The sequence below is a fragment of the Bos mutus genome, chromosome 1 (assembly GCF_027580195.1).
Source record: "Bos mutus isolate GX-2022 chromosome 1, NWIPB_WYAK_1.1, whole genome shotgun sequence".
NCBI lineage: Eukaryota > Metazoa > Chordata > Mammalia > Artiodactyla > Bovidae > Bos > Bos mutus.
Genome location: NC_091617.1, coordinates 37,234,473 through 37,260,769, shown reverse-complemented (window position 1 = coordinate 37,260,769; position 26,297 = coordinate 37,234,473). Strand labels below are relative to the sequence as shown.

The 26,297-nt window shown below is 39.7% G+C and overlaps 1 protein-coding gene across 5 annotated transcripts in view; it reads right to left on the bottom strand.

Moving 5' to 3' along the window:
* ARL13B (ARF like GTPase 13B) overlaps positions 1-22,839 on the bottom strand; it is a 76,562-nt gene extending 53,723 nt beyond the window's left edge. For 2 of the 5 annotated variants that reach the window (XM_005892970.3, XM_070368010.1), the window contains exons 1-2: positions 22,483-22,838; positions 7,507-7,577 (exon numbers count right to left, since the gene is read on the bottom strand). In XM_005892970.3, the coding sequence (XP_005893032.2) occupies positions 7,507-7,577; positions 22,483-22,541 (130 nt within the window). In that variant the 5' untranslated portion in view covers positions 22,542-22,838. Of the gene's footprint in view, positions 1-5,911; positions 6,152-7,506; positions 7,578-22,482 lie in introns of all 5 variants that reach the window. The other 3 variants (XM_070367987.1, XM_070367993.1, XM_014477358.2) reach the window with 3 other exon arrangements.
* Between the last annotated feature and the right edge of the window lie 3,458 nt (positions 22,840-26,297).

Here is a 26,297-nt window from a genome sequence, read left to right as displayed (position 1 = left end):
GTTGAAGCCGCTGTACTTATGTCCGTCCTTCCCTATATTTAACCATCCATCCATGCTTGTAACTGTTTATTGAAGGCCTATTACAAATCAGGCACCATATAAGAACCAGGTGTACAAAGACATATGGTCCCCAATCCTGAGGATTTCAGTAAAGTATATGTGTTAAGACAATGCCTAAAGAGTTCAAGATAAAATGAAAATACATAATCAATAAATGTTTATGGAGCTTATGTTATATGGTAAGTACAATGCAAAGTCCTAGATATACAAAGATTAATAAGATCTATTTTTTGTTCTAATAGACTCCTTACATAAAGGGAAAAAGAAGAAATATATACATAAATAACTAAAATATAATAAAGATATGGTAATATCAACAATGCTAGGCATCAATTTACACAAAGAATTTTCCCACCCAAAATATTCCTTTAAACTATTTGGAAATAATACTGGAAAATCAGAAAATCCTGGATTTTTAGCTAAGCCCATAGCTGTTTAGGATAAAAAAGGCAATCCCCAGTCTTCATGGCACCTAGGGGTGGCCGTGAGAGCAGGTTCTATATAGTGTGCTTGTGGTAAATATTGCTGAGAGAGTCAACTCCCAGTCCGGGCTCCTCAAAGAGGAGAAGGGGTCTGCTGCTCTTGAAGTGGAGAGAGGGGTTTGAGGTTCTCAAGGAGGAGGAAAGGACAAACTTTTTTTTTCTCTACATTCTTTAGTCTTAGTCACATAAAATGTTTTTTTTTTCTTTAAGCCAGGAACTGATGATTACACAACAAACAACTCAGTTTAAACTCTGTACTAGGAATTACATAACAACAATGTAACCTGCTTGAGGACAGTTTCTCCTTCTGGAAAACCTTCTGACTAATCCTGATATCTTAGAATGTATATTATGGGAGTGGGTCTGGTAGGTTCTTTCCATTATTAAATTCTAACCCTGTTATCCTAAAATGTAACTTGTGGGAGTGGGTCTGGTAAAATTTTACAACCTTGAGACATTCTTTTGATTTGTTGTAATAATTAATTAAAAAGTATATAATTCCCTTGCTAAAGACTTGATCAGTCCTGGGTGTTCATTGGAAGGACTGATGCTAAAGCTGAAACTCCAATACTTTGGCCACCTCATGGGAAGAGTTGACTCGTTGGAAAAGCCCCTGATGCTGGGAGGGATTGGGGGCAGGAGGAAAAGGGGACGACGGAGGATGAGATGGCTGGATGGCATCACCGACTCGATGGACATGAGTCTAAGTAGGCTCTGGGAGTTGGTGATGGACAGGGAGGCCTGGCCTGCTGCAATTCATGGGGTCGCAAAGAGTCGGACACGACTGAGCGACTGAACTGAACTGAACTGAAAGACTAGTGAGGGGGACACGCTCCAACCCCTTCTGATGACTGTGTCAGAAGCTTTCTCTGTCCCTTTTTCACACTTTAATAAAACTCTGCCACACAAAAGCTCTTGAATGATCAAGCCCAAAGCTAAATCTTCTTCGGAGACCAAGAATCTGACACCATTCACCATAAGCTATCACTGTTAAATGTTTAATTGGCTTTGGAGTCTGTGGAACTCTGATATATAGTCTGATACATAGTATTTCTCAGTTTTCATGCTGTAAATACTACCACTATGGCCAATTTGAAATTATCAATATGAGGCACCTGACCATAAAGTTGGGGGAAGAGGTACCTAATTGGCTTTCACTGACTATATGAGCCAATATGAGCAAGTAGGAGCCAGCTCTGGAATACCACAGGTTCCAGCCTGTGAACTGTAGTGATATGGTGGCTTCTGGTTCACACACTTTAAAAAAAAAAAAAAGGAGAACAGTCTCCTTTCATCCTTTTTACTTCTTCCTTCTCGCTGAAGTACACACATAGTATTGAGTCACCCTGGACCAGGCTGGCAAGGGAAAATACTAGGAATGGCAAAGCAAATAGGAAAAGGAACTTGAGTCCCTAATACCATACAGCTGCTATGCCAGCCCTAAACTACTTCTGCCTGTGCTCTTACATGAGAGAGAAATAAATTTCTATTTTGTTAAGCCACTGTTATTTTAGGCTTTTTAGTACAATCGAACCTATATCCTATTAATGCGATCACTTTGACAGCCATGAAGAAGAGAAGATGAATGAATGAAATGAAGATAGGGAAAATACTTTTAGATTAGGAAACTATAATAAAATCATAGATGAAACACTAGGGTTTGGACTTAGCTGATCACAATACAGTAAGAGAGGAAAATTATCTCAAAAGAAAGGAGGAAATATATAATAAAATTTGCTTTTAATTAAAAAAAAATGAGAAGAGCCATAAGTAAGCTAAAGAGTAGAAGCCATGGGAGAAATGTTTTAGGAAAACAGCTTACTATACCCTAAGGCACGACTGACCTGGGACACCAAAACCAGTAAAACTGCCCTAGGGAATTTATAGTCTGGAAGGTAGAGAAATACATAAATAGAGGAGCAATTAAGCACTGATACAGGTATTATATACAAACAGGAGCAGACAAAAATAGTAGTAGTCAACTGTATTCATGGTGGTGATAAGGGGTGAGGGCAGTAGGAGACCAGAAGGGACTCCGTAAAGGAGACTACATGACAAACGATGGTCTTTAGAGACAAGCAGACATTCTGTCTTTAAGGAGAAGTTTATTTCTCTTTAATAAGGCAAACGGGAACAGTATAAGCAAAAAACAAAGGCATCAAAAGGCTTAATCAAACCTATATCCTAGGAAAACTCCCAAGTAAGTCTATATAACTGGATTCTTTTTTTTTTTTTTAATAACTGGATTCTTTAGAAAAGAAAAATAAGGTAAGAAATCAGTCACTGGAGTAGGCTGAAGAGTATATAAAAATGAAGAACAAAAACAGTTAGAAGGCAGCTCGAAGCTGAAGGCAGCTTTGACTTTTTTGTTCATGACATGACACCTTGAACATTTTCTAAACTCAGAAAATGCACTGATGGATATACAGAGGTGGGATTTAGGAAAAAAAAACAAAAAAAAGACCTGATGGAAAGAGGATATGCTAAGTACATCCAAATAATCAGATGGATTTATTAGCAAGTTCCTAGACCCTGTTCCCTTGAACCTAAGGTTTTGAAGGACTAAGAGAGAGGATGTTTGGACAAGGCTTCATGGACTGCAGGCCAAATCTGGATAGCCACCTGTTTTTACATGGTCCTCAAGCTAAGAACATGTTTTACATTTTAAAATAATTCCAAAACAATTCCCAAGGATATTTCATAACACATCAAATTTTAGTGTCTATAAGGAGAGTTTCATTGTAATATGGCCATGCTCATTTTTTACATACTGCCTATGGCTCCTATCAAACCACTGTGTCAGAACTATGTAGCTGGGAATGGGACCCTAAGACTCTCAGAGTCTAAAATATTAGTATCTACTATCTGGGATTCCCCTGGAGGTCCAGTGGTTAAGACTCCATGGATTCAATCCCTGATTAGGAAACTGAGATCCAACATGCCATGCGGTTTGGCCAAAAAAATAAATAAATTTAAAAAAATAAAATATTTATTATCTGGATCTTTACAGAAGAAACTTGCAAACCCCTGATTTCAATTCAGTTCAGTTCAGCCACTCAGTCATGTCCAACTCTTGTGACCTTATGAACCACAGCATGACAGGCCTCCCTGTCCATCACCAACTCCCAGAGTTTACCCAACTCATGTCCATTGAGTCGGGGATGTCATCTAACCATCTCATCCTCTGTCGTCCCCTTCTCCTCCTGCCCTCAATCTTTCCCAGCATCAGGGTCTTCTCAATGAGTCAGTACGTCGCATCAGGTGGCCAAAGTATTGGAGTTTCAGCTTCAACATCAGTCCTTCCAATGAACACCCAGGACTGATCTCCTTTAGGATGGACTGGTTGGATCTCCTTGCGCTCCAAGGGACTCTCAAGAGTCTTCTCCTCTAGGAGTTTTATAGTTTCTGGTCTTACGTTGAGATCTTTAATCCATTTTGAGTTTATTTTTGTATATGGTGTTAGAAAGTGTTCTAGTTTCATTCTTTTACAAGTGGTTGACCAGATTTCCCAGCACCACTTGTTAAAGAGATTGTTAAAGGAGAACATAGGCAAAACACTCTCTGACATACATCACAGCAGGATCCTCTATGACCCACCTCCCAGAATATTAGAAATAAAAGCAAAAATAAACAAATGGGACCTAATTAAACTTAAAAGCTTCTGCACATCAAAGGAAACTATTAGCAAGGTGAAAAGACAGCCTTCAGAATGGGAGAAAATAATAGCAAATGAAGCAACCGACAAACAACTAATCTCAAAAATATACAAGCAACTCCTCCAGCTCAACTCCAGAAAAATAAATGACCCAATCAAAAAATGGGCCAAAGATCTAAATAGACATTTCTCCAAAGAAGACATACAGATGGCTAACAAACACATGAAAAGATGCTCAACATCACTCATTATCAGAGAAATGCAAATCAAAACCACTATGAGATACCATTTCACACCAGTCAGAATGGCTGCGATCCAAAAGTCTACAAATAATAAATGCTGGAGAGGGTGTGGAGAAAAGGGAACCCTCTTACACTGCTGGTGGGAATGCAAACTAGTACAGCCACTATGGAGAACAGTGTGGAGATTCCTTAAAAAACTGGAAATAGAACTGCCTTATGATCCAGCAATCCCACTGCTGGGCATACACACTGAGGAAACCAGAAGGGAAAGAGACACGTGTACCCCAATGTTCATCGCAGCACTGTTTATAATAGCCAGGACATGGAAGCAACCTAGATGTCCATCAGCAGATGAATGGATAAGAAAGCTGTGGTACATATACACAATGGAGTATTACTCAGCCATTAAAAAGAATACATTTGAATCAGTTCTAATGAGGTGGATGAAACTGGAGCCTATTATACAGAGTGAAGTAAGCCAGAAGGACAAACACCAATACAGTATACTAATGCATATATATGGAATTTAGAAAGATGGTAACGATAACCCTGTATACGAGACAGCAAAAGAGACACTGATGTATAGAACAGGCTTATGGACTCTGTGGGAGAGGGAGAGGGTGGCAAGATTTGGGAGAATGGCACTGAAACATGTGAAATGTCATGTATGAAACATGTATGAAACATGTGAAATGTCATGTATGCCAGTCCAGGTTCAATGCACGATGCTGGATGCTTGGGACTGGTGCACTGGGACGACCCAGAGGGATGGTATGGGGAGGGAGGAGGGAGGAGGGTTCAGGATGGATTTTCTTTTAAAAATTTAGAAAAAAAAAAAAAGAGTCTTCTCCAACACCACAGTTCAAAAGCATCAATTCTTCAGTGCTCAGCTTTCTTTACAGTCCAACTCTCACATCCATACATGACCACTGGAAAAATCATAGCCTTGACTAGACAGACCTTTGTTGACAAAGTAATGTCTCTGCTTTTTAATATGCTGTCTAGGTTGGTCATAACTTTCCTTCCAAGGAGTAAGCGTCTTTTAATTCCATGCCTGTAATCACCATCTGCAGTGATTTTGGAGCCCCCAAAAATAAAATCTGACACTGTTTCCACTGTTTTCCCATCTATTTTCCATGAAGTAATGGGCCCAGATGCCATGATCTTAGTTTTCTGAAAGTTGAGTTTTAAGCCAACTTTTTCACTCTCCTCTTTGACTTTCATCAAGAGGCTCTTTAGTTCTTCTTCACTTTCTGCCATACGGGTGGTGTCATCTGCATATCTGAGGTTATTGATATTTCTCCCAGCAATCCTGATTCTAGCTTGTGCTTCCTCCAGTCCAGCATTTCTCATGATATACTCTACATATAAGTTAAATAAGCAGGGTGGCAATATACAGCCTTGACGAACTCCTTTTCCTATTTGGAACCAGTCTGTTGTTCCCTTTCAAGTTCTAACTGTTGCTTCCTGACCTGCATACGGGTTTCTCAAGAGGCAGGTCGGGTGGTCTGGTATTCCCATCTCTTTCAGAATTTTCCACAGTTTATTGTGATCCACACAGTCAAAGGCTTTGGCATAAGCAGAAATAGATGTTTTTCTGGAACTCTCGTTTTTTCGATGATCCAGCAGATGTTGATCTCTGGTTCCTCTGCCTTTTCTAAAACCAGCTTGAACAGCTGGAAGTTCACAGTTCACGTATTGCTGAAGCCTGGCTTGGGAGAATTTTGAGCATTACTTTACTAGTGTGTGAGATGAGTGCAACTGTGCAGTAATTTAAGCATTCTTTGGCATTGCCTTTCTTTGGGATTGGAAGGAAAACTGACCTTTTCCAGTCCTGTGGCCACTGCTGAGTTTTCCCAAATTTGCTTACATATATTGAGTGCCCCTGATTTAGACGGTGACAGTTCTTCGAGGATATAACCTAAGTGACCACATGAGGGGTACAAAAAGCCTTTAGAAGACTGCTTCAAACAATAATATATAGTTTGTTGGACTTCCCTGGTGGTCCAAAGTTTAGGATCCCATACTTTCAATGTAGGGGGCACAGGTTCAATCCCTGGTTGGGGGACTAAAAATCCCACACAGCACAAAGTGCAGCCAAAAAAAAAGAAATTAATATATAGTTTGTATCTAACATTATAAAACAGAATTGGGGGTGACAGAACATTTTTTTCCAACAATAAGTTTTGCAAGGTGTCAATTTTCTTTCATAAACTTCCCCAAGTAAAAATTCCCTATTTGTCATGCAACTTTTGTTGCAACATTTATTTTCAGGAACAAATATATGTTAGGTGTTTTCCCAATTCATACCCTTAAGATGCATGGTTCATGCTACATCTTCTGGGTACACAACAAACTCACTAGTACAGCAACTTCTATATTATAGTTACAAAGCATTAAATTAACACTAAATAAATACATTCAATGAGATGTAACATAAATGACATAAAACCCTTCAATGTATCTTTAACATAATTGTAAAAATTACACATCACATTGGAAAAAAAAAATCAAGAGATACAAAGAGAGCTGTCCTGGCTATCTGTATTTCTACCTCTCTTTTAATGAGTTGTAGCTCTTTAACTTAATTCTGGCCAAAAGAATGTAGACAATATGCATCCTTAATAGCAGGGGCATGTCCTTTTTACACTTTTTCATTCCTACTAGCTAGAAGACTGGAGAAGGCAATGGCACCCCACTCCAGTACTCTCGCCTGGAAAATCCCATGGATGGAGGAGCCTGGTAGGCTGCATGCAGTCTATGGGGTCGCGAAGAGTCGGACACGACTGAAGCGACTTAGCAGCAGCAGCAGCAGCAGCTAGAAGACAACTATGACTCCTCCTAGCTGATCAAAGACCTCAAGGAGCCTCCATATCTTTGCATTCATTCAAATCTGAAACAGAACAGGCTGGTACTATTAAGCCAGAGTCTATTCACCATATTAGACACAAGTACACTAAGAATATAAAGTAATAGAGTACACAATATCTCTACCCAACGAATATGTAATAAAGCAATTTAAATAAATAAATCAGAATAATTTAATAATAATTTTTTTTCAGCTTACCTCCTTGGATTCCCTTCGCTGTCGCCGTTTTACCAGCATTATCAAGTCCCACCATCACAAGAGTCACCTTTCTTAAAATAATAAAAATTAAAAAAAATCACCTTCTGAGTGAATTAAATATTGGCGGTGGGGGGTGGGGGGGAGAATAAAGGCAAATACATTCATCCAAGCAATACTTAAGAAGCAACTACTATGTACAAGTCAATATGCTGAATGCTAAGGGGTACAATGATGAACAAAATATATATTCAAAAAGCAAAATTCTTGAAAAATACCTGGAAAGTGCCATCCTTTTGCTAAGCACAAAAAAACAGAAACTGTACAGCAGATAACCTGAAGGGTAGAGAAGAAATAAAGGGAAGAAGAGAGAAAGGGAGAGAGAGAGATGGATTCTAGAACATGAGTTATTTATCACATCTAAAGACTCAATTTTCTAGTTAACTGCATTCTAACCATTAGCAAAAGTTTGTTTTTTTCCAGTGAAATTATGTAAGAAAAGAATTAGATTAGGTTCTATACACTACTAGTACACTCAATTGTTTTTATATATACAACACCTTACCAAATACAAATCTTACAGTACAGTAACATGATTATTAACCTAAGAGCCAATGTATTTTAAAAGAGGGTTCCTAAATTAGAAAACTTAAAATGTTTCTGATGACATAGCTAAACTTCACAGAGTAAGGGGAAAAAACACAATCCATTTCAATTTTACAACTGAAGAAACATAAGCCTAGAGTCATAAGCTAAGACAATGAATTGGTTACAGTCAGAACCAGAACCTAACTGACCTACCTTCTAGGAACTTCTTAAACCTGGGACAGGTTACAAAGGAACAAACCTACCACACAGTTCCTAGTATCCTGGGAATTCAGTCCAGCTCTAAAGCCCATTTCTGTTCCAGGCTTAACTACTGCTTAGTATAGCAAGTGGTGAGACCACTTATTAATACCACACACTTGGGAATAGAGAGAGAAAATTCACAGTATAACTGGGCCACATTCCCATGGAGTGGAGTCAGGGTTTCTGCCAAGTACAGTACACTGGCAATCATTCCAGAAAGTCAAAGTCAAAGTGAAAGTGAAGTCACTCAGTCGTGTCCGACTCTTTGCAACCCCATGTACTGTAGCCTACCAGGCTCCTCTGTCCATGGGATTTTCCAGGCAATAGTACTGGAGTGGGGTGCCATTTCCTTCTCCAGGGGATCTTCCCGACCCAGGGATCGAACCCAGGTCTCCTGCATTGTAGACAGATGCTTTACCATCTGAGCCATTCCAAGAAAGGTTAAAAAAATAGAACTTAGATGCCAAGAAGGGTGTTTTCCATCTGGCTAAGCCTGGCTTTCTTGGAGCTGGACTTTATTGAACAAATAGTTACTTAACATTTTCTGTATACCATACACCCATGTTCTAGGTACTGAGACACCTGCTTATTAAAATAACAACAACAATGAAAAACAAAAAAATGATAAACTCTTCCCTTATTAAACTTATACTTTAGTTGCAGGAGACAAATAATAAATATAAGAAACTAGTAAATTACAGGTTATATCCTATATTAGAGGTGATTAAGTATTACAGAAAAAAGAATAGAGAGGAATAAAGGGGAGCAGGAGTGGAGGTGGAAGTGGACAGAAGCTTTATACAGGGTGATCAGGGCAGGACGCACTGAGAAAGGAGGGGAAGTGTGAGCAAGGTCTTGAAGGAAGGAAAGAGAGCACAATTGGGGCCAAGGCACTAAGGCGGTGGGCATGGCACGTGTGTTGGGAGGTGTTGACGTAGGAATGTTCCAGAATCAGCAAGGAAGCCAGTGTGGTTAAACCCAGACAGGGCAGCGCAGGGAAGAAAGACAAGAGGTTAGAAACACATCAGAAGCCAGATCAGGTGGGCTTTGCAGGCCATGGTGAGGACTGTGGATTTTGTGAGTGAAATTAACTAACTCTTCTTCCCTGGTGGTTCAGAGGTTAAAGGGTCTGCCTGGAATTGGAAGACCCGGGTTCAATCCCTAGGTCGGGAAGAACCCCTGGAGAAGGAAATGGCAACCCACTCCAGTACTCTTGTCTGGAGAATCCCATGGAGGGAAGAGCCTGGTAGGCTACACTCCATGGTGTCGCAAAGAGTCGGACACGACTGAGCGACTTCACTTCTTCATTACAATTAATTCTGAAAGAGATGGGCATACCAGACCACCTGACCTGCCTCTTGAGAAACCTGTGTGCAGGTCAGGAGGCAACAATTAGAACTGGACATGGAACAAGGTTGGTTCCAAATAGGAAAAGGAGTATGTCAAGGCTGTATATTGTCACCCGGCTTATTCAACTTATATGCAGAGTACATCATGAGAAACACTGGGCTGGAAGAAGCACAAGCTGGAATCAAGATTGCCAGGAGACATATAAATAACCTCAGACATGCACATGGTACCACCCTTATGGCAGAAAGTGAAGAACTAAACAGCCTCTTGATGAAAGTCAAAGAGGAGAGTGAAAAAGTTGGCTTAAAGCTCAACATTCAGAAAACTAATACCATGGCATCCAGTCTCATCACTTCATGGCAGATAGATGGGGAAACAGTGGCTGACTTTATTTTTCTGAGCTCCAAAATCACTGTAGATGCTGACTGCAGCCATAAAATTAAAAGACGCTTACTCCTTGGAAGGAAAGTTATGACCAACCTAGACAGCATATTAAAAGCAGAGACATTATTTTGCCAACAAATGTCCGTCTAGTCAAGGCTATGGTTTTTCCAGTGGTCATGTATGGATGTGAGAGTTGGACTATAAAGAAAGCTGAGCGCTGAAGCATTGATGCTTTTGAACTATGGTGTTGGAGAAGACTCTTGAGAGTCCCTTGGACTGCAAGGAGATCCAACCAGTCCATCCTAAAGTAGATCAGTCCTGGGTGTTCATTGGAAGGACTGATGTTGAACCTGAAACTCCAATACTTTGGCCACCTGATGTGAAGAGCTGACTCATTAGAAAAGACCCTGATGCTGGGAAGGATTGAGGGCAGGAGGAGAAGGGGACGACAGAGGATGAGGTGGTTGGATGGCATCATCGACTTGATGGACATGAGTTTGAGTGAACTACAGGAGTTGGTGATGGACAGGGAGGCCTGGCATGCTGTTGCTCATGGGGTCCCAAAGAGTCAGACACGACTAAGCAACTGAACTGAACATATCAATTTCCTTTGTTATCCAGGAGCCTCAGTCTTTTCTAAATGCTTCAACCATCCCTATATCCACCATGAGGAATAAACAAAAGTATGTCTACACTTGAGTCAGTGGTAAGTCAGTTAGCAGCCTTCTCATACCCCATTCCCAGTCAGCCAGAGATGGGGTTGGTGGAAATGTCAGAGGCACACAGCAAACTATGAATTTATGGAGCTGAGGGAGTATGTGAAGTCTAGGTACTTCTATCCATGTGAAAGTTTTACCTGCATCACTAACTGAAAACTATGTTTACTTCTTAAGGAAGCTTTGAGATACATAGAGTATAATTTTACTACTTTGTTTGAAGAATTTATAATTTATGAATATCAAAGTATAAGATTAAATTACAAAATAATTTCCTAAACAAAATACAATAAATGACTATCCAAAAATAGGGATGATATAGCACAAACAATATTTTGGATAATTCAAGTTACTAAATACATAATGAATTAGACCATAATATTAAAGTTAATTCAATTGCTCTTGAATAATTTATTCTAAGATCTACAGTGCTTCAAACATCACCATAACCAAAACAATTACTTTGGGGGACAAATCCCCATTTTCTGTTGGTTTTCTTTATTCTGTAAATCTTTAATCCAGTTTTCTGCTGACAGGTGGGGCCTTGTTTCCTCCTGGTGGTCTGGCCTCAGGCCAAACTGTGGTAGGGGTAATGGCTACTTCCTTCAAAAGGACTTATGCCAGCACAGCACAGCTCCCAAGACTGCTGTAGTCAGTGCCCCTGACCTTGCAGCAGGCCACTGTCAACCCACGCCTCTGCCAGAGACTCCTGGACACTCACAGGCAAGTCTGGCTCAGTCTCTGGTGCGGTCACTGCTCCTTTCTCCTGGGTCCTGGTGTGTACAAGGTTTTGTTTGTGCCCTCCAAGAGTCTGTTTCCCCAGTCCTGTGCAATTTCTGTAATCAAATCACATTGGTCTTCAAAGTCAAATTCCCTGGGGTTCTCAGTCTTTTTGCCAGATCCCCACGTTGGGAAATCTGTTGTGGGCCCTAGAACTTTTACAACAGTGTGAGAATTTCCTTGGTATAATTGTTCTCCAGTTTATGGGTTGTCTGCTCAGCGACTAATGGCAACCTCCTCCAACAGGACTTATGCCACACCAGGCTTCAACAGTATGTGAACTGAGAACTTCCAGATGTTCAAGCTGGATTTAGAAAAGGCAGAGGAACCAGAGGCTAAATGGCCAACATCTGTTGGATCACGGAAAAAGCAAGAGAATTCCAAAAAAACATCTACTTCTGCTTCACTGACTACACTAAAACCTTTGTGGATCACAACAAACTGTGGAAAATTCTGAAAGAGATGGGAACACCAGACCACCTGACTTGCCTTTTGAGAAATCTGTATGCAGGTCAGGAAGCAATGCTAGAACTGGACATGGAAAAACAGACTCGTTCCAAATTGGGAAAGCAGTACATCAAGGCTATATATTGTCATCCTGCTTATTTAACTTATATGCAGAGTACATCATGAGAAATGCCAGGCTGGATGAAGCTCAAACTGGAGTCAAGATTGTTGGGAGAAATATCAACAACCTCAGATATGCACATGATACCACCCTTATAGCAGGAAGTGAAGAAGAACTAAAGAGCCTCTTGATGAAAGTAAAAGAGAAGAGTGAAAAAGTCGGCTTAAAAATCAACATTCAGAAAGCTAAGATCATGACATCTGGTCTCATCACTTCAAGGCAAACAGATGGGGAAACAGTGGAAACAGTGACAGACTTTATTTTCTTGGGCTCCAAAATCACTGCACATGGTGACTCTAGCCATGAAATTAAAAGACGCTTGGTCCTTGGAAGAAAAGTTATGACCAACCTAGACAGCATATTAAAAAGCAGAGACATTACTTTGACAACAAAGGTCTGTGTGGTCAAAGTTATGTTTTTTCCAGTAGTCGTGTACGAATGTGAGAGTTGGACTATAAAGAAAGCTGAGCGCTGAAGAACTGATGTTTTTGAACTGTGGTGTTGGAGAAGACTCTTGAAAGTCCCTTGGACTGCAAGGAGACCCAGCCAGTCAATCCTAAAGGAAATCAGTCCTGAATATTCAATGGAAGGACTGATGTTGAAGCTGAAGATCCAATACTTGGGGCACCTGATGGGAAGAAATGACTCATCTGAAAAGACCCTGATGCTGGTAAAGATTGAAGGCAGGAGAAGGGGATGACAGAGGATAAGATGGTTAGATGGCATCACCAACTTGACGGACATGAGTTTGAGCAAGCTTCAGGAGTTGGTGATGGAGAGGGAAGCCTAGCGTGCTGGAATCTGTGGGGTTGCAAACAGTGGACACCACTGAGCTAGTAAACTGAAATGAACTAATACGTTTTAAAACATTGTTCTTAAAGCAGTTACCAAGGAAAGTTGTTAGATTTTATCTTAAATGCTTCCTTTTTTAAAACAGAATATTAGATTCAAACAAAAAACATTCTTCAAACATGAAAATCATGTTGAGAAATTATAATCATGCTGAAACTGCACGAAATAAGTCTTTCTGGATTTATATTTTTATGTTGACTATCCCTCCAAGTACATAGTCAGTATTTAAGATCATTATGCCATATACTTGAAAACATGGCTTTAATTAAATATCTGAGGTAACTAAAGCCTTAATGAAAAAATATAACACTAGCAGGACAAATGAAAATCACAGCATGAATTACTGCCATGCCTGATAACAATGCATTAAACATATATTTTCAGAATAGAATGGGTTTAAAAGGCTAACAATCAACTATCACTCAAAATTCTATGGAACTCTTAAACACTGAATATGTTCAATCTAACATGAAACAAAATGTACATGTCATTATAGCTTTTTAAAATATGAGAAATTATCATTGATTGGGAACAATTTGGCTGTGATGCTATGTAACAACAGAGAAATAAAAGACTATGTCTTCTGATTATTGATCAAATACATTAGCTCTTCAATTGAAAAAATAATATACAGTGTTCTTAGGTTTATAACATCTTGAAAGTTGACAGCAGCAATAAAAGCAAACATTTTGTCACTGGGCTAGACAGTCGTAATTAATAAAAGTAGACTAGGCATCTGAGTACTACAGACACAAAAAGGCCTGAGCAAATGCCTGAGACATGGTTTCTATCCCAGAGTGCTTCTCTTCTAATGACAGTGACTAAAATGTGAACAAATATTTGTACATTGTGACACTATGAAAGTTTAAAATCCTTAGACAAGATGCTCAGGGAATACAGAGCAGAAAACTTCATTCAGCCTAGAGAAACAGGAGAAGGCCTGGGAAACTTCTTACACAAGGTGATGATGCCTCAGCTAAGTTCCTAAAATACTGAAGTTTGCCAAGGAACAGGAAGGTGAGAACAGGAGCAAGTATGAAGAGGTTCTAGACGAAGAACACTGCCTGAGACACCACACTGCGAAGCTAAGAACTGGGTGCTGAGTTGCTAAATCCAGGCAATTAAGAACACACCTCTGGAAAGCAGCCTTAAACAAAAGGAGAACATGCATACACACCACAACTCAATACAACCATGTACTGAATCTAAAGGGAACCTGACATACTTCTAGTTAAGAAACAAGTACCATTAAATAATTAGTAACGTGAACCTTCCCAGAAGCTGGAACTGATCACTTTGCTCTTATTACAGTTATCATTGAGTCTTGAATTATATACCAAACCAGAAAGGCTGATAAGGAAAGGACTCTATTTTAAGAAGTGCAGTATGTTTGTACTAGTAATAAGTATCACAATAGGGATAATGGGTATTTTGATATATAGTCATAAACTTGTTGCTAGAGCAACCTCTGTTCAAGCCCCAGAAGTATCATTTCCAAGCTATATGACCTGGACACATTATTTAACCTATCAGAATTTTATCAGTAAAATGGGGTAATAAAAATATCCATCCCATAGGATATGGTGAAATTACGTAGGACATGCAAGTAAAGTGCACAATGCCTGGGGCACACAGTAAGTGCTCAACCTATAGCTCAACCTATTACTACAGTATAAAATTCAAGACACGGAGTCTACAAAATGAGACCAGACAGATGGAAAGGGATTAAGTAACGGAGGAGGGTTAATGGGTTCAGTTTTGCACATGTTGACAGAAGTGCATGTTTCACATTGAAGTCTGAAGCTGGAGGACAGATACGGACCAAGATTATGAGATTATTACACATGCTAATTAAAACTACAGGAATAGACGGAAGAGCACAGAAGGAAGAGCTAGGGGACAGGGGACACGGAACCCTAAGAACCTTTGAAGGAACTCTTAAAATTGCAGCCAGAAAGAATTGAGACCAGTAATGATGTTGGGATGGAAACAGTTTCCTAAAGGGTTAAGAGAACAATATCAAACACTACAGAGTTTTGCAAAATAAAGGAATCTTTTTGGTAACTGCCATCAATTAAGTACCTCAGAAATAAATGCTTTCAGCTTTTTACAAACCCTACAATACCAATGCTTTGAATTTATTTCATAATGTGTCTTGATAGTTCAAAGCTATTTTACCCTATCATCTATTTTCACACCATCCCTGAAAGTAGGGAAGATCAAAGTTACCCAAAGTTACAGTGCTAGTTAGTTAACAGCAGTTTCTATGGGAAGTTTAAATACAGTGATTCATAAAAACAATTATTATTAATTTAAAGGGCAACTGGAATCATCTTGTTTATCCTAAAATTTACCCACATTTATATGTATACACACACACACACACACACACACAGATATACACCAGATAGCCAGGTTGTCTGGCTCATTTTCATCAAATATTTTTTCCCCACATTTCAGTGAATCACAACCATAACCTACTTGTCAGAGCTAAGACAAGGTAGATTACCTAGTAACAGGTAGATTAACTAAGGTAATGAGCTACATGCTGTTAATAAAACCTAACTATGATGTTTATGAAAAAGCTAAGAATGACATTTTTCTGTTTAAAATCCTTAAACAGAATCAAGTCCAAACTCTTGCAGCCTCGTCTTCTGTCACTCCCCAGCAGACCTTTAAGGCTGGGAACTTCCTAGGTCTTCTTGACCAGGCATGTTATCACAGCAAACAAACCTTAACTTTTTCATGTAACTTTTAATTCAGTCTTCTCAACTAGAACTTGTCTTAACTGTGCAGCCCCAGGATCAAATGTGCTAAGCATACACCTTGTACTTTTACTGAATGAAACAATATAAATGTATTTTCTGATCCCTGGGCTTCTGATCCCTCTCTTCCCTGGGTTCAGTTGGTAAAGAATCCGCCTGTAACACAGGAGACCCCAGTTTGATTCCTGGGTCGGGAAGATCCACTAGAGAAGGGATAGGCTGCCCACTCTAGTATTCTTGGGCTTCCCTTGTGGCTCAGCTGATACAGAATCCACCTGCAATGCAAGCGACGTGGGTTCAATCCCTGGGTTGGGAAGATCCCTGGAGAAGGGAAAGGCTACCCACTCCAGTATTCTGGTCTGGAGAATTCCATGGACTAGTCCATGGGATCACAAAGAGTCAGACAGGACTGATCGACTTTCACTGTATTTGCTAAGTAAACATAAGTAAAATTAAAATATACGACTTTCAGTTGAGACTGTACTGTAATGGATTCAATTTATATAAATCTTCAAATCAAACAGCTCAATATTAGAGAATGTAATTAAAATTACCTATTTTCTTACATTAAATCCAAGTTTTCTGAGTAGATCTACATGCTGTGGTTTCACACAATAATTAACAGTGAGAAATATTTTTAAAACTAAAATAATTCTGAGTAAAAAAAAAAAAGTAGGGATTAAGAGAGCCAAAAACTTTAGTATACATAGTATCTCAGGGTCCTTTTTTATATAAAAGATAAACAAATTAATATGCCAGAAATATAAGTCATATTATATTAGCATTTTGAACTTAGACTCAGAAAACATGTGAATTCTGAATCTTTTCTGAATGGTATTATTACAATTTTTTGAACATTTTTTTGAACATGTACAATTCTAAACTTCCTCATGGGTCAACTAAGGAAGACAATACTTCAAATGAGATAATTATATAAAAGATATTTCTAACTTCAAAAATGTTATGCAAGTTAAAATAGAACACTGAGAAAACTAAAGCAAAATTTAACACAACAAAACTGGTATTTATTACTTAAAATATTTAAAACTACATGGAACAATTAGCAAATAACAAATACATATGAAAAGGGACTTGGAAATACTGCCTTATGATGTATGTGTGAGAAAACAAAAAACCTACCACAAAAAGAATTAATGAAATGAAAAAACTTACCAAACCATTTATGCTGTGATTTTATTTTTCTATTATTTTATAATTGCTATTTTCTGGTACTTTAATTCAGATTGTACAGGTCAAGATAATACCAAAATCACTATCTAAATTTATGAAGTACTAAAAAGGGGACCAATCTTAGGGTCATATGCTACCTTTGAAGCTTGATCAAATGAAATTCTTATTGTCTGCTTATTCATTTCTAAAATATCAATATAAAAAAATAAAACAAAACCTCAACATAAAGGAATAGTGTAAACTGTGGACTTTAGTTAATGATATGTCACTATCTATTCATCAGTTGTAACAAATATACCCCACTAATGCAAGATGTTAGTAACAGCAGAAACTAGGAGGAGGGAGGGTATATGGGAACTCACTGCACTTTCTGCTCGGTTTTTCTATAAACCAAAATTGATCTAAAAATAAAGACTATTTTTTAAAATGAAAAATAAAAACTAAAAATAAAATAAAATACAAATAGGTAGAATCAGAATATCTCTAGATCCCTTTCTCTCCTAAAATTCTGAGATTCCTACTATGAATAAACAAGAAGCTCTAAGGGGATAAAAAAGAAATGTAAGAAGTTCCAGTTCTGCCATGACACATCAGATAATCCTTGCTAATCTGCATGTACAGCTTACTTAAGAAATAAGAATCAGCAATTTCCATAAATAGTCTAGGATTTACAGTTATATTAACTTAAGACCAAGAAAGATGGTTTATAGGGTACTGCTTCCCCTAGCAATGGCACCCCACTCCAGTACTCTTGCCTGGAAAATCCCATGGATGGAGGAGCCTGGTAGGCTGCAGTCCATGGGGTTGCTAAGAGTCGGACACGACTGAGCAACTTCACTTTCACTTTTCACTTCCATGCACTGGAGAAGGAAATGGCAACCCACTCCAGTGTTCTTGCCTGGAGAATCCCAGGGACAGTGGAGCCTGGTGGGCTGCCATCTATGGGGTCGCACGGAGTCCGACATGACTGAAGCGACTTAGCAGCAGCAGCAGCAGCAGCAAAGGGAAGGAGAAAGGATAATGGCTGCAGGCACAAGATTGTTTAGAAAGGCAGACACAGAAGAACAAGCTCCTAAAGATGTCCACATCCTAATTCCCCAAGCCTGTGACTGTGCTAACTTACCTGGTAAAAGGAACTTTGTAGATGTGATTAAGCTAAGGATCTCAGATGAGGAGCCTATCTTGGAATATCCAGGTAGGCCCAATGTAATTACAAGGCTCCTTACTTATAAAAAGGAAGAGAAGATCACAGAAGACAGAAGATGTTATGATGTTGGCTTTGAAGATGGCGGAACGGCGTCACAGGCCAAGAATGTAGGCAGCCTATTTCTTGGCTGGAAAAGGCAAAGAAAAATATTCTCCCCCTAGAGCCTCCAGAAGGTAAACAAGCAACCCTGCTGATCCATTTTAGAGCTTTGATCTCAGAACTGCAGGCTAATAAGCTTAAGTCACTAAGTTAGTGGCAATTTTTATAGCAACATTAGGAAACATTTCATTTGGTTTATTTTTTAGGTAAGAGAGGCTTACGTATGTTTACATACTAAGCAAAGAACAGAAGCGGAGCTCTGAAGACAAAAGAAAGATTTTGTATTTTTGATGATCAAACTGGACAATAAATCTTGGGATAAAAATTTAGGTTTAATCTTACACCCAAGTTCTTTCTGTGATCTCTGGCTGAATGCTGAATGACTGAGGTTCACCAGGAAATGGGAAGAAATGGAATAAACAGATTCATTCCTAGAACTAGCCTTGGAAAAAGAACCCTTCTACTAACAGAAAGAGCTGCCCTTTTGTAAGACGCACTTTTCCCAAATAAAACAATTTTTAAAACCCCCCCCCAAAAAAAAAAAGAGAGGAAGGGAAGGGCATTTATGCTGACAAGTGCAAAATGAATTGAGAAAGTGGTAGTTTAGTCGCTAAGTCATGTCCAGCTCTTGCAACCTCATGGACTGTAGCCCACAGACTCCTCTGTCCATGGGATTTCCCAGGCAAGAGTACTAGAGTGGGTTGCCATTTCCTCCTCCAGAATTAAGGAAAGTAACCTAGTAATCAGCACTTGTCTCCTAAGATCAGAGTTACTATTTACTGAGTAACTACTATGTGCAAAGCATCAAGTAGTTGCATCAATTTTCTTTCTCAAAATGTTGCAAGACAAAAATTATGCACACTTGACTAGGGGGAAAGTGCCAAAACTCCTAGGACTCAGATGAAAACCTGTATGACTCAAAACACTACATTGAGAAATCTGGGAGACCCTACCATAACTCAGTGATTAAGGTTAACAGTACCAGTAATAAGACATATCAAAATCAGGTACCCCTTGATATGATGTACTGAAAAGGACATTTCACCTCCATGGTATTCCTTTACCCAATTATGCAGCAACATTTTATGAAATCACAAGAAAATAATGTCAATGTGAGGGATATTTTACAAAACAATTGACAAGTACTCTTCAGAGTCTCAAGGCAATGAAAGACAAGAAAAAACAGAGGAACTATTACAGACTGCGAGAGAACAGAGGTACAACAAAACAACGTGGAATCCTTGATTAGATCCTGGACAGGAAAAAAAAAGAAAGCACTAGGTGTTAAAACAAGTGAACTCAGAATAAAACCTATAATTTAGTTAATAGCACTGTACCAATGTTAATCTCTTAGCTCTGATCACTATATCATGAACTCAAAAAGTTAAAAAAAAAAAAAAATACCCAATGATTCTACAGGAGAAAGTCACTTATCTATGAGTCTAGCTTTCAGTCTATTCAAGGTTAACTTTATGGAGCAGCAGAGCCTATGTTTAGGTTCTCTCTGGTTCTCTCAACAGCACATATGGTATTCCTGAATTCCCTGGCATTCTGGTCTGACTCCTATCCTAGACTGGTGTTTGAACACTTGACCTCTGACTCCTGCCTTGGTCCTATCCACACATTCTGACTATGCAATCTAATCCCTGATTCCAATCTCCAGAATAATATGCTTGTTGGGAGAGTATCTAAGTAAGGACAAATAGGTAAATACAAAGGATGCAGTGTAAAGTCAGCAAAGAAACCTCAGAATAGAGTGTATTAATGATCATCTTCTCTCTTACACACACTCACTCCTCACATTTGCAAACATATCTTCATAAAATATAAACAGAAAGGGGAATCTCAATAAGGACCAGTATAGCCTAAAATGTAAAAACTACAGAGCAATATATCATAAAGCCACAAAATTGGATATATTTTTACAATCAGCTTGCTCATTTTCCATTTGTTCTGGCAAATGGACTACCTGCTAGTATTGTTTCCTTACGGATTTGCAAAGGAGTAATCAAACTACATACAATACTTTGCAAATATTTACTCAGCCATTATTATGAACCAGGCATCAACAAACAGGGTACTTAAAACATAGGTATAACTCATTTATTTTTAAGTTATATGACAGTTAGCTCTATGCAACATTGAGAGATTTTATCCATGTCCTTCATATTAGGCCATGATCTAGATTAATGAAGTCCAATAAAAAAATATAGTGCAAGCCATATATATAAGGCTAAATTTTCTAGTAACTGCATTTTAAAAAATGAAAATAAAATGTGAAAGGTCATGTAATCACACTGAAAAAGGACTGATATTTACCTTTTTCCTTCCTGTATAATAAATCTTCAAAATCTACTTTGTATTATACACTTTGCATGCATATGTGCTCCGTGGTGTCTCTTTTGCAACCCCATTGGCTACAGCCCCCAGGCTCCTCTGTCCATGGGATTTCCCAGGCAAGAGTACTGGAGCGGGTGGTCATTTCCTTCTCAAGGGATCTTCCCCACCCAGGGACTGAACCGGTGTCTCCTGCTTGGGCAGGCAGATTCTTTACCACTGAGCCACCTGGGAAGCCCTACAGCATCTCAATTCCGACTAGCCACATTTCAAATGCTCAACAGTCATATGCAGCTATCACTACCCTATTGGACAGATCTTGACACTACTATGTATTAAACAAAATAAACTGAGTTATAGGGTTAAATTTCAATTTGCTTTATTAATCAAATCCAATCCAATTATCTTTTCTACTCAGAAATCAATACATTCTCTGTTCTCGGAACTCTGTATTTTCTTTAATCATCCCAAAGATTATTACATTACAGCTACTGAGAGAAGCAAAAACAAAGAATAAGGAATAAACTGAAAACTTATTTGCAGTGAAAGGTTTTTGAATGTTTTTAGTTAAAAGGACACACACTACTGTGCTTTCTTAGAAAAATAAAATATATTTTTAAAAAACCAGACACATCCTCCAGGCTTAGTAGAGACTGCAATCAGACCAGAATATGTTGAAAACAAATTAAATCAGTCTACACACCCAACACATCTTTGATTCTTGAAAGTTGATCATATCACTTATAAGATTCACATTCATTTAAGAGTTAATAATGGGAGAATTCAAAAGTTCCATTTAAGGCAAATTTCCAAATACACACATTTATTTTTCCTTATACCTATAGCTTTTCATTCTTTACAGAATAGTTCATCCTTTTTAATTAATTAATGTTTCAACATTAACATTAATGTTAATGTTTTTTAAAAACCCCAAACTTTTGCTATAAATTACCCTTGGCTTAATTCTAAAGTAGAATTATTTAAAAAACATTATTTATAAAGACAAACAAACTCAAGGTTTCTTTATAGATTGAGTAGCTCAATTTTAAAAACATCATTTTCACTGACTCCTTCCTTCCTAGCACAGTGCCTGGCACGTGGTATATTCTCAATAAATGAATGAATACCAAGTAGCGGGCTCTAATTATTAATATACTTAGCATTTAAAACGAAATGTTAAAAAGCGGACTTTTTCAACTAAAGGGCTTAACTAGATTTCATGTAAAAACTGAAGCTACACTACAGTTAAGAACACCTTCCATCAGTTATTCTCATTTAATTCAACACTCCTACAGCACAGATATTATCACCCTCTTTTAACACGAGGAGGGTGGAGCCAAAAGTGGGAAAGTCATATAATTATTAAGTAGTGGAGAAAGATTTCAAGTCCAAGTCCTCAAACAAAACAGTGTGTGTAGTGGGAAGGTGTTTGTGGACTTTATGAAAAACATCTCATAATGCCCTATTTTTTAAAAAAATCCCATTACAAAAGTTTCAGAGGAAAAATGCACAACGGATAGCCTCCAATTCCAAACACACACACACACACACACAAAACCCACAACTTTTTAAGAAATTAGGACCCATTTAAATTATAACAACAATAACTATTACGCATTAGAACTTAACTGCAACTAAATAGAAAGGCTACGTCCTCCTATCGCTCCCTGAGGAGATAAATCAAACTGGGGGCGATAGCATCCCTAGCGGCCTGTAAGAGTCACTCGAGCTGGAGGCCGAGAGGAGAGGCGGCGCCCCTTCCTTGGGGCGCAGCTGGCCCCCTCCCCTAGGAAGGCACCTGGCCAACTGGCTCCAGCCTACCTGACGGGCTCCCGCCACCGCTTGAACCAGCTGCAGCAATTGGCCATCAGACTGAACATCCCAGGCCGCTCCTCCCGCCGCCTCCCATCCGAGCCCGGAGCGGAGATGGGCCGCTAGTCCTCCTGGGCCGAGTCCTCAGGGACGCCGCCGCCGCTCCGAGGCGGCCCAGAGGAGAATGCGCCTGGAGGAGAAGCCGGGAGGAGGGTGAGGGCGGTCACTCTCAAAACCAACCCCAACAAACCGCGCCTGCAGGCGAGCTGAAAACCTCGCTCCTCGCCCACGTAGTGCGGACCAAAGCCACAGTTACGCAAATCGCGATAGGGTTCTCAAGCCGCCAGAGAAAACCCCCGCGTCTACGTGCTGACGTTACCCCCAGGCGCGGAAAGCCCGCCCCAAGCACCACCCTTACACTTCTCCAATCACCGTTGGATGGCCCGTCGCGAGGCGCTCTCAGTGACTGAAGAGTCCCGGCTCCCCGCCCCCACTGGGGGGAGGGAGAAAGGGGCGTGGCTTGAAGTGAGAGGAGGAGGGGGAGGGGGCAGGCGGTTCTCGTAGCTAGGCAACGGAAGAGTCCAGAGATGAGTTGAGGGATTTCCGACAGTTCTTAGGCTAAGAGGGATCTGTATACTTATCCAAACTGTATGATCGTGCTGCTCCTTGTCTGTCTCCAATCCCAACTGAGATCCGGAGATCTCAGATCTTGTGCGTGTTTTGTTTTGTTTCTTAAAGCAAGGAGTGGATCCTGCGGGATGCCAGTGGACACTGGCTGCACTACAGAAACAATACACTGAGACAATCAAGTTAGAATGAGGGGAAAACTCGTTCGCTAACTATCCAATAGTTTAGATGAGAGTGACGTTTTAGTTTGTTGTTGTTCAGTCGTTCAGTCGTGTCCGACTCTTTGCGACCCAATGGATTGCAGCAAGCCAGGCTTCCCTGTTCTTCATCTCCCGAAGTTCGCTCAAATTCATCTGCATTTGCTTAGCTCAATTGCCATTGAGTTGGTCTTTTCCAATGAGTCAGCTCTTCGCATCAGGTGGCAAAAGTATTGGAACTTCAGCTTTAGTATCAGTCCTTCCAGTGAATATTCAGGGTTGATTTCCTTTAGGAATTGTTTATTGTTACATAGAATGTGAAATGGAATTGTATCATATATATTGTGTGGAGGTTATGCTTACAAAAGAATATGTTCATTTTGGAAAGTATGAAAAAGGAAAAAGATGAAAATAAGATCTCATAAAGGAAAGTGAAGTTAGTGGTGTCCGACTCCTTGCGACCCCATGGACTGTAGCCTACCATGCTCCTCTGTCCATGGGATTTCCCAGGCAAGAGTACTGGACTGGGCTGCTTTTCCTTCTCCAGAGGATCTTCCCGACCCAGGGATTGAACCTGGGTCTCCCGCATTGTAGGCAGACGCTTTACGATCTGAGCCATCAGGGAAGTCCCCGCTTAAAGGTAACCAGTCTTAAATTTTGATGTATGCACTTTCAGGATTCTTAGAGATGTAGATTGTAGCTATTTAGTTTCTCGAAGATGTAGATCATGTCATTGTTGTTCAGTGGCTTAGTCATATCGAACTCTTTTCCACCCATGGACTACAGGACCCCTGACTTTCCTGTCCTTCACTATCTTCCCGAGTTTGTTCAAACTCCTGTCCATTGATTTGGTGATGCCATCCAAACATCTCATCCTCTGTCGTCCCCTTCTCTTCCTGACTTCAATCTCTCCCAGCATCAAGGTCTTTTCCAACAAGTCAGCTGTTCACATCAGGTGCCAAAGTATCGGAGCTTCAGCTTCAGCATCAGTCATGCCAGTGAATATTCAGGGTCCATTCCCTTTAAGATTGATTGGTTTAATCTCCTGGCAGTTTAAGGGATTCTCAAGAGTCTTCTACAGCACCACAGTTCAAAAGCATCAATTCTTTGCATCTCAACTTTCTTTATGGTCCAAATCTCACATCTGTTCATCACTATTTGAAAAACCATAGCTTTGACTAGACAGACCTTTCTCAGCCAAGTGACATCTCTGCTTTTTAATACGCTGTCTAGGTTTTTGCTGCACTCAATATGCCAGCAAATTTGGAAAACTCAGCAGTGGCCACAGGACTGGAAAAGGTCAGTTTTCATTCCAATCCCAAAGAAAGGTAATGCTAAAGAATGCTTAAACTACTGCACAATTGCACTCATCTCAAACACTAGTAAAGTAATGCTCAAAATTCTCCAAGCCAGGCTTCAGCAATATGTGAATCGTGAACTTCCAGATGTTCAAGCTGGTTTTACAAAAGGCAGAGGAACCAGAGATCAAATTGCCAACATCTGCTGGATCATTGAAAAAGCAAGAGAGTTCCAGAAAAACATCTATTTCTGCTTTATTGATTATGCCAAAGCCTTTGACTGTGTGGATCACAATAAACTGTGGAAAATTCTGAAAGAGATGGGAATACCAGACCACCTGACCTGCCTCTTGAGAAACCTGTATGCAGGTCAGGAAGGAACAGTTAGAACTGGACAAGGAGCAACAGACTGGTTCCAAATAGGAAAAGTAGTATGTCAAAGCTGTATATTGTCACCCTGCTTATTTAACTTATATGCAGAGTACATCATGAGAAATGCTGGGCTGGAAGAAGCACAAGCTGGAATCAAAATTGCCAGGAGAAATATCAATAACCTCAGATATGCAGATGACACCACCCTTATGGCAGAAAGTGAAGAAGAACTAAAGAGCCTCTTGATGAACGTGAAAGAGGAGAATGAAAAAATTGGCTTAAAGCTCAACATTCAGAAAACTAAGATCATGGCAACCAGTCCATTACTTCTTGGCAAATAGATTGGGAAGCAGTGGCTGACTTTATTTTGGGGGGCTCCAAAATCACTGGAGATGGTGATTGCAGCCATGAAATTAAAAGACACTTACTCCTTGGAAGGAAAGTTATGACCAACCTAGATAGCATATTGAAAAGCAGAGACATTACTTTGCCAACAAAGGTCCATCTAGTCAAGGCTATGGTTTTTCCAGTGGTCATGTATGGATTTGAGAGTTGGACTATAAAGAAAGCTGAGTGCTGAAGAATTGATGCTTTTGAACTGTGGTGTAGGAGAAGACTCTTGAGAGTCCCTTGGACTTCAAGGAGATCCAACCAGTCCATCCTAAAGCAGATCAGTCCTGAGTGTCCATTGGAAGGACTGATGTTGAAGCTGAAACTCCAATACTTTGGCCACCTGATGCGAAGAGCTGACTAATTAGAAAAGACCCTGATGCTGTGAAGGATTGAGGGCAAGAGGAGAAGGGGACAACAGAGGATGAGTTGGTTGGATGGCGTCACCGACTCAATGGACTCCGAGAGTTGGTGATGGACAGAAAGTCCTGGCGTGCTGCAGTTCATGGGGTCGCAGAGTCAGACATGACTGAGAGACTGAACTGAACTGAACTAGGTTTGTCATAGCTTTTCTTCCAAGGAGCAAGCATCTTTTAATTTCATGGCTGCAGTCACTGTCTGCAGTGATTTAGGAGTCCCCTAAAATAAAGTCTGTCAATGTTTCCATTGTTTCCCCATCTATTTGCCATGAAGTGATGGGACTAGGTGCCATGATCTTAGTTTTTTGAGTGTTGAGTTTTAAACCAGCTCTTTCACTCTCCTCTTTCACCTTCATCAACAGGCTACTGCTATTTTGTGACATTGTATTTTATTTAAAGAAATATGTAATATCTACTTTTCTGTTATATTCTTTGGAAATAAGTAAATGGCAGGTACATTTCTATAGAAAGAAATGAATGCATTATATGTAGGGATCCATGTGTCCATTCAGTCTCCAGTT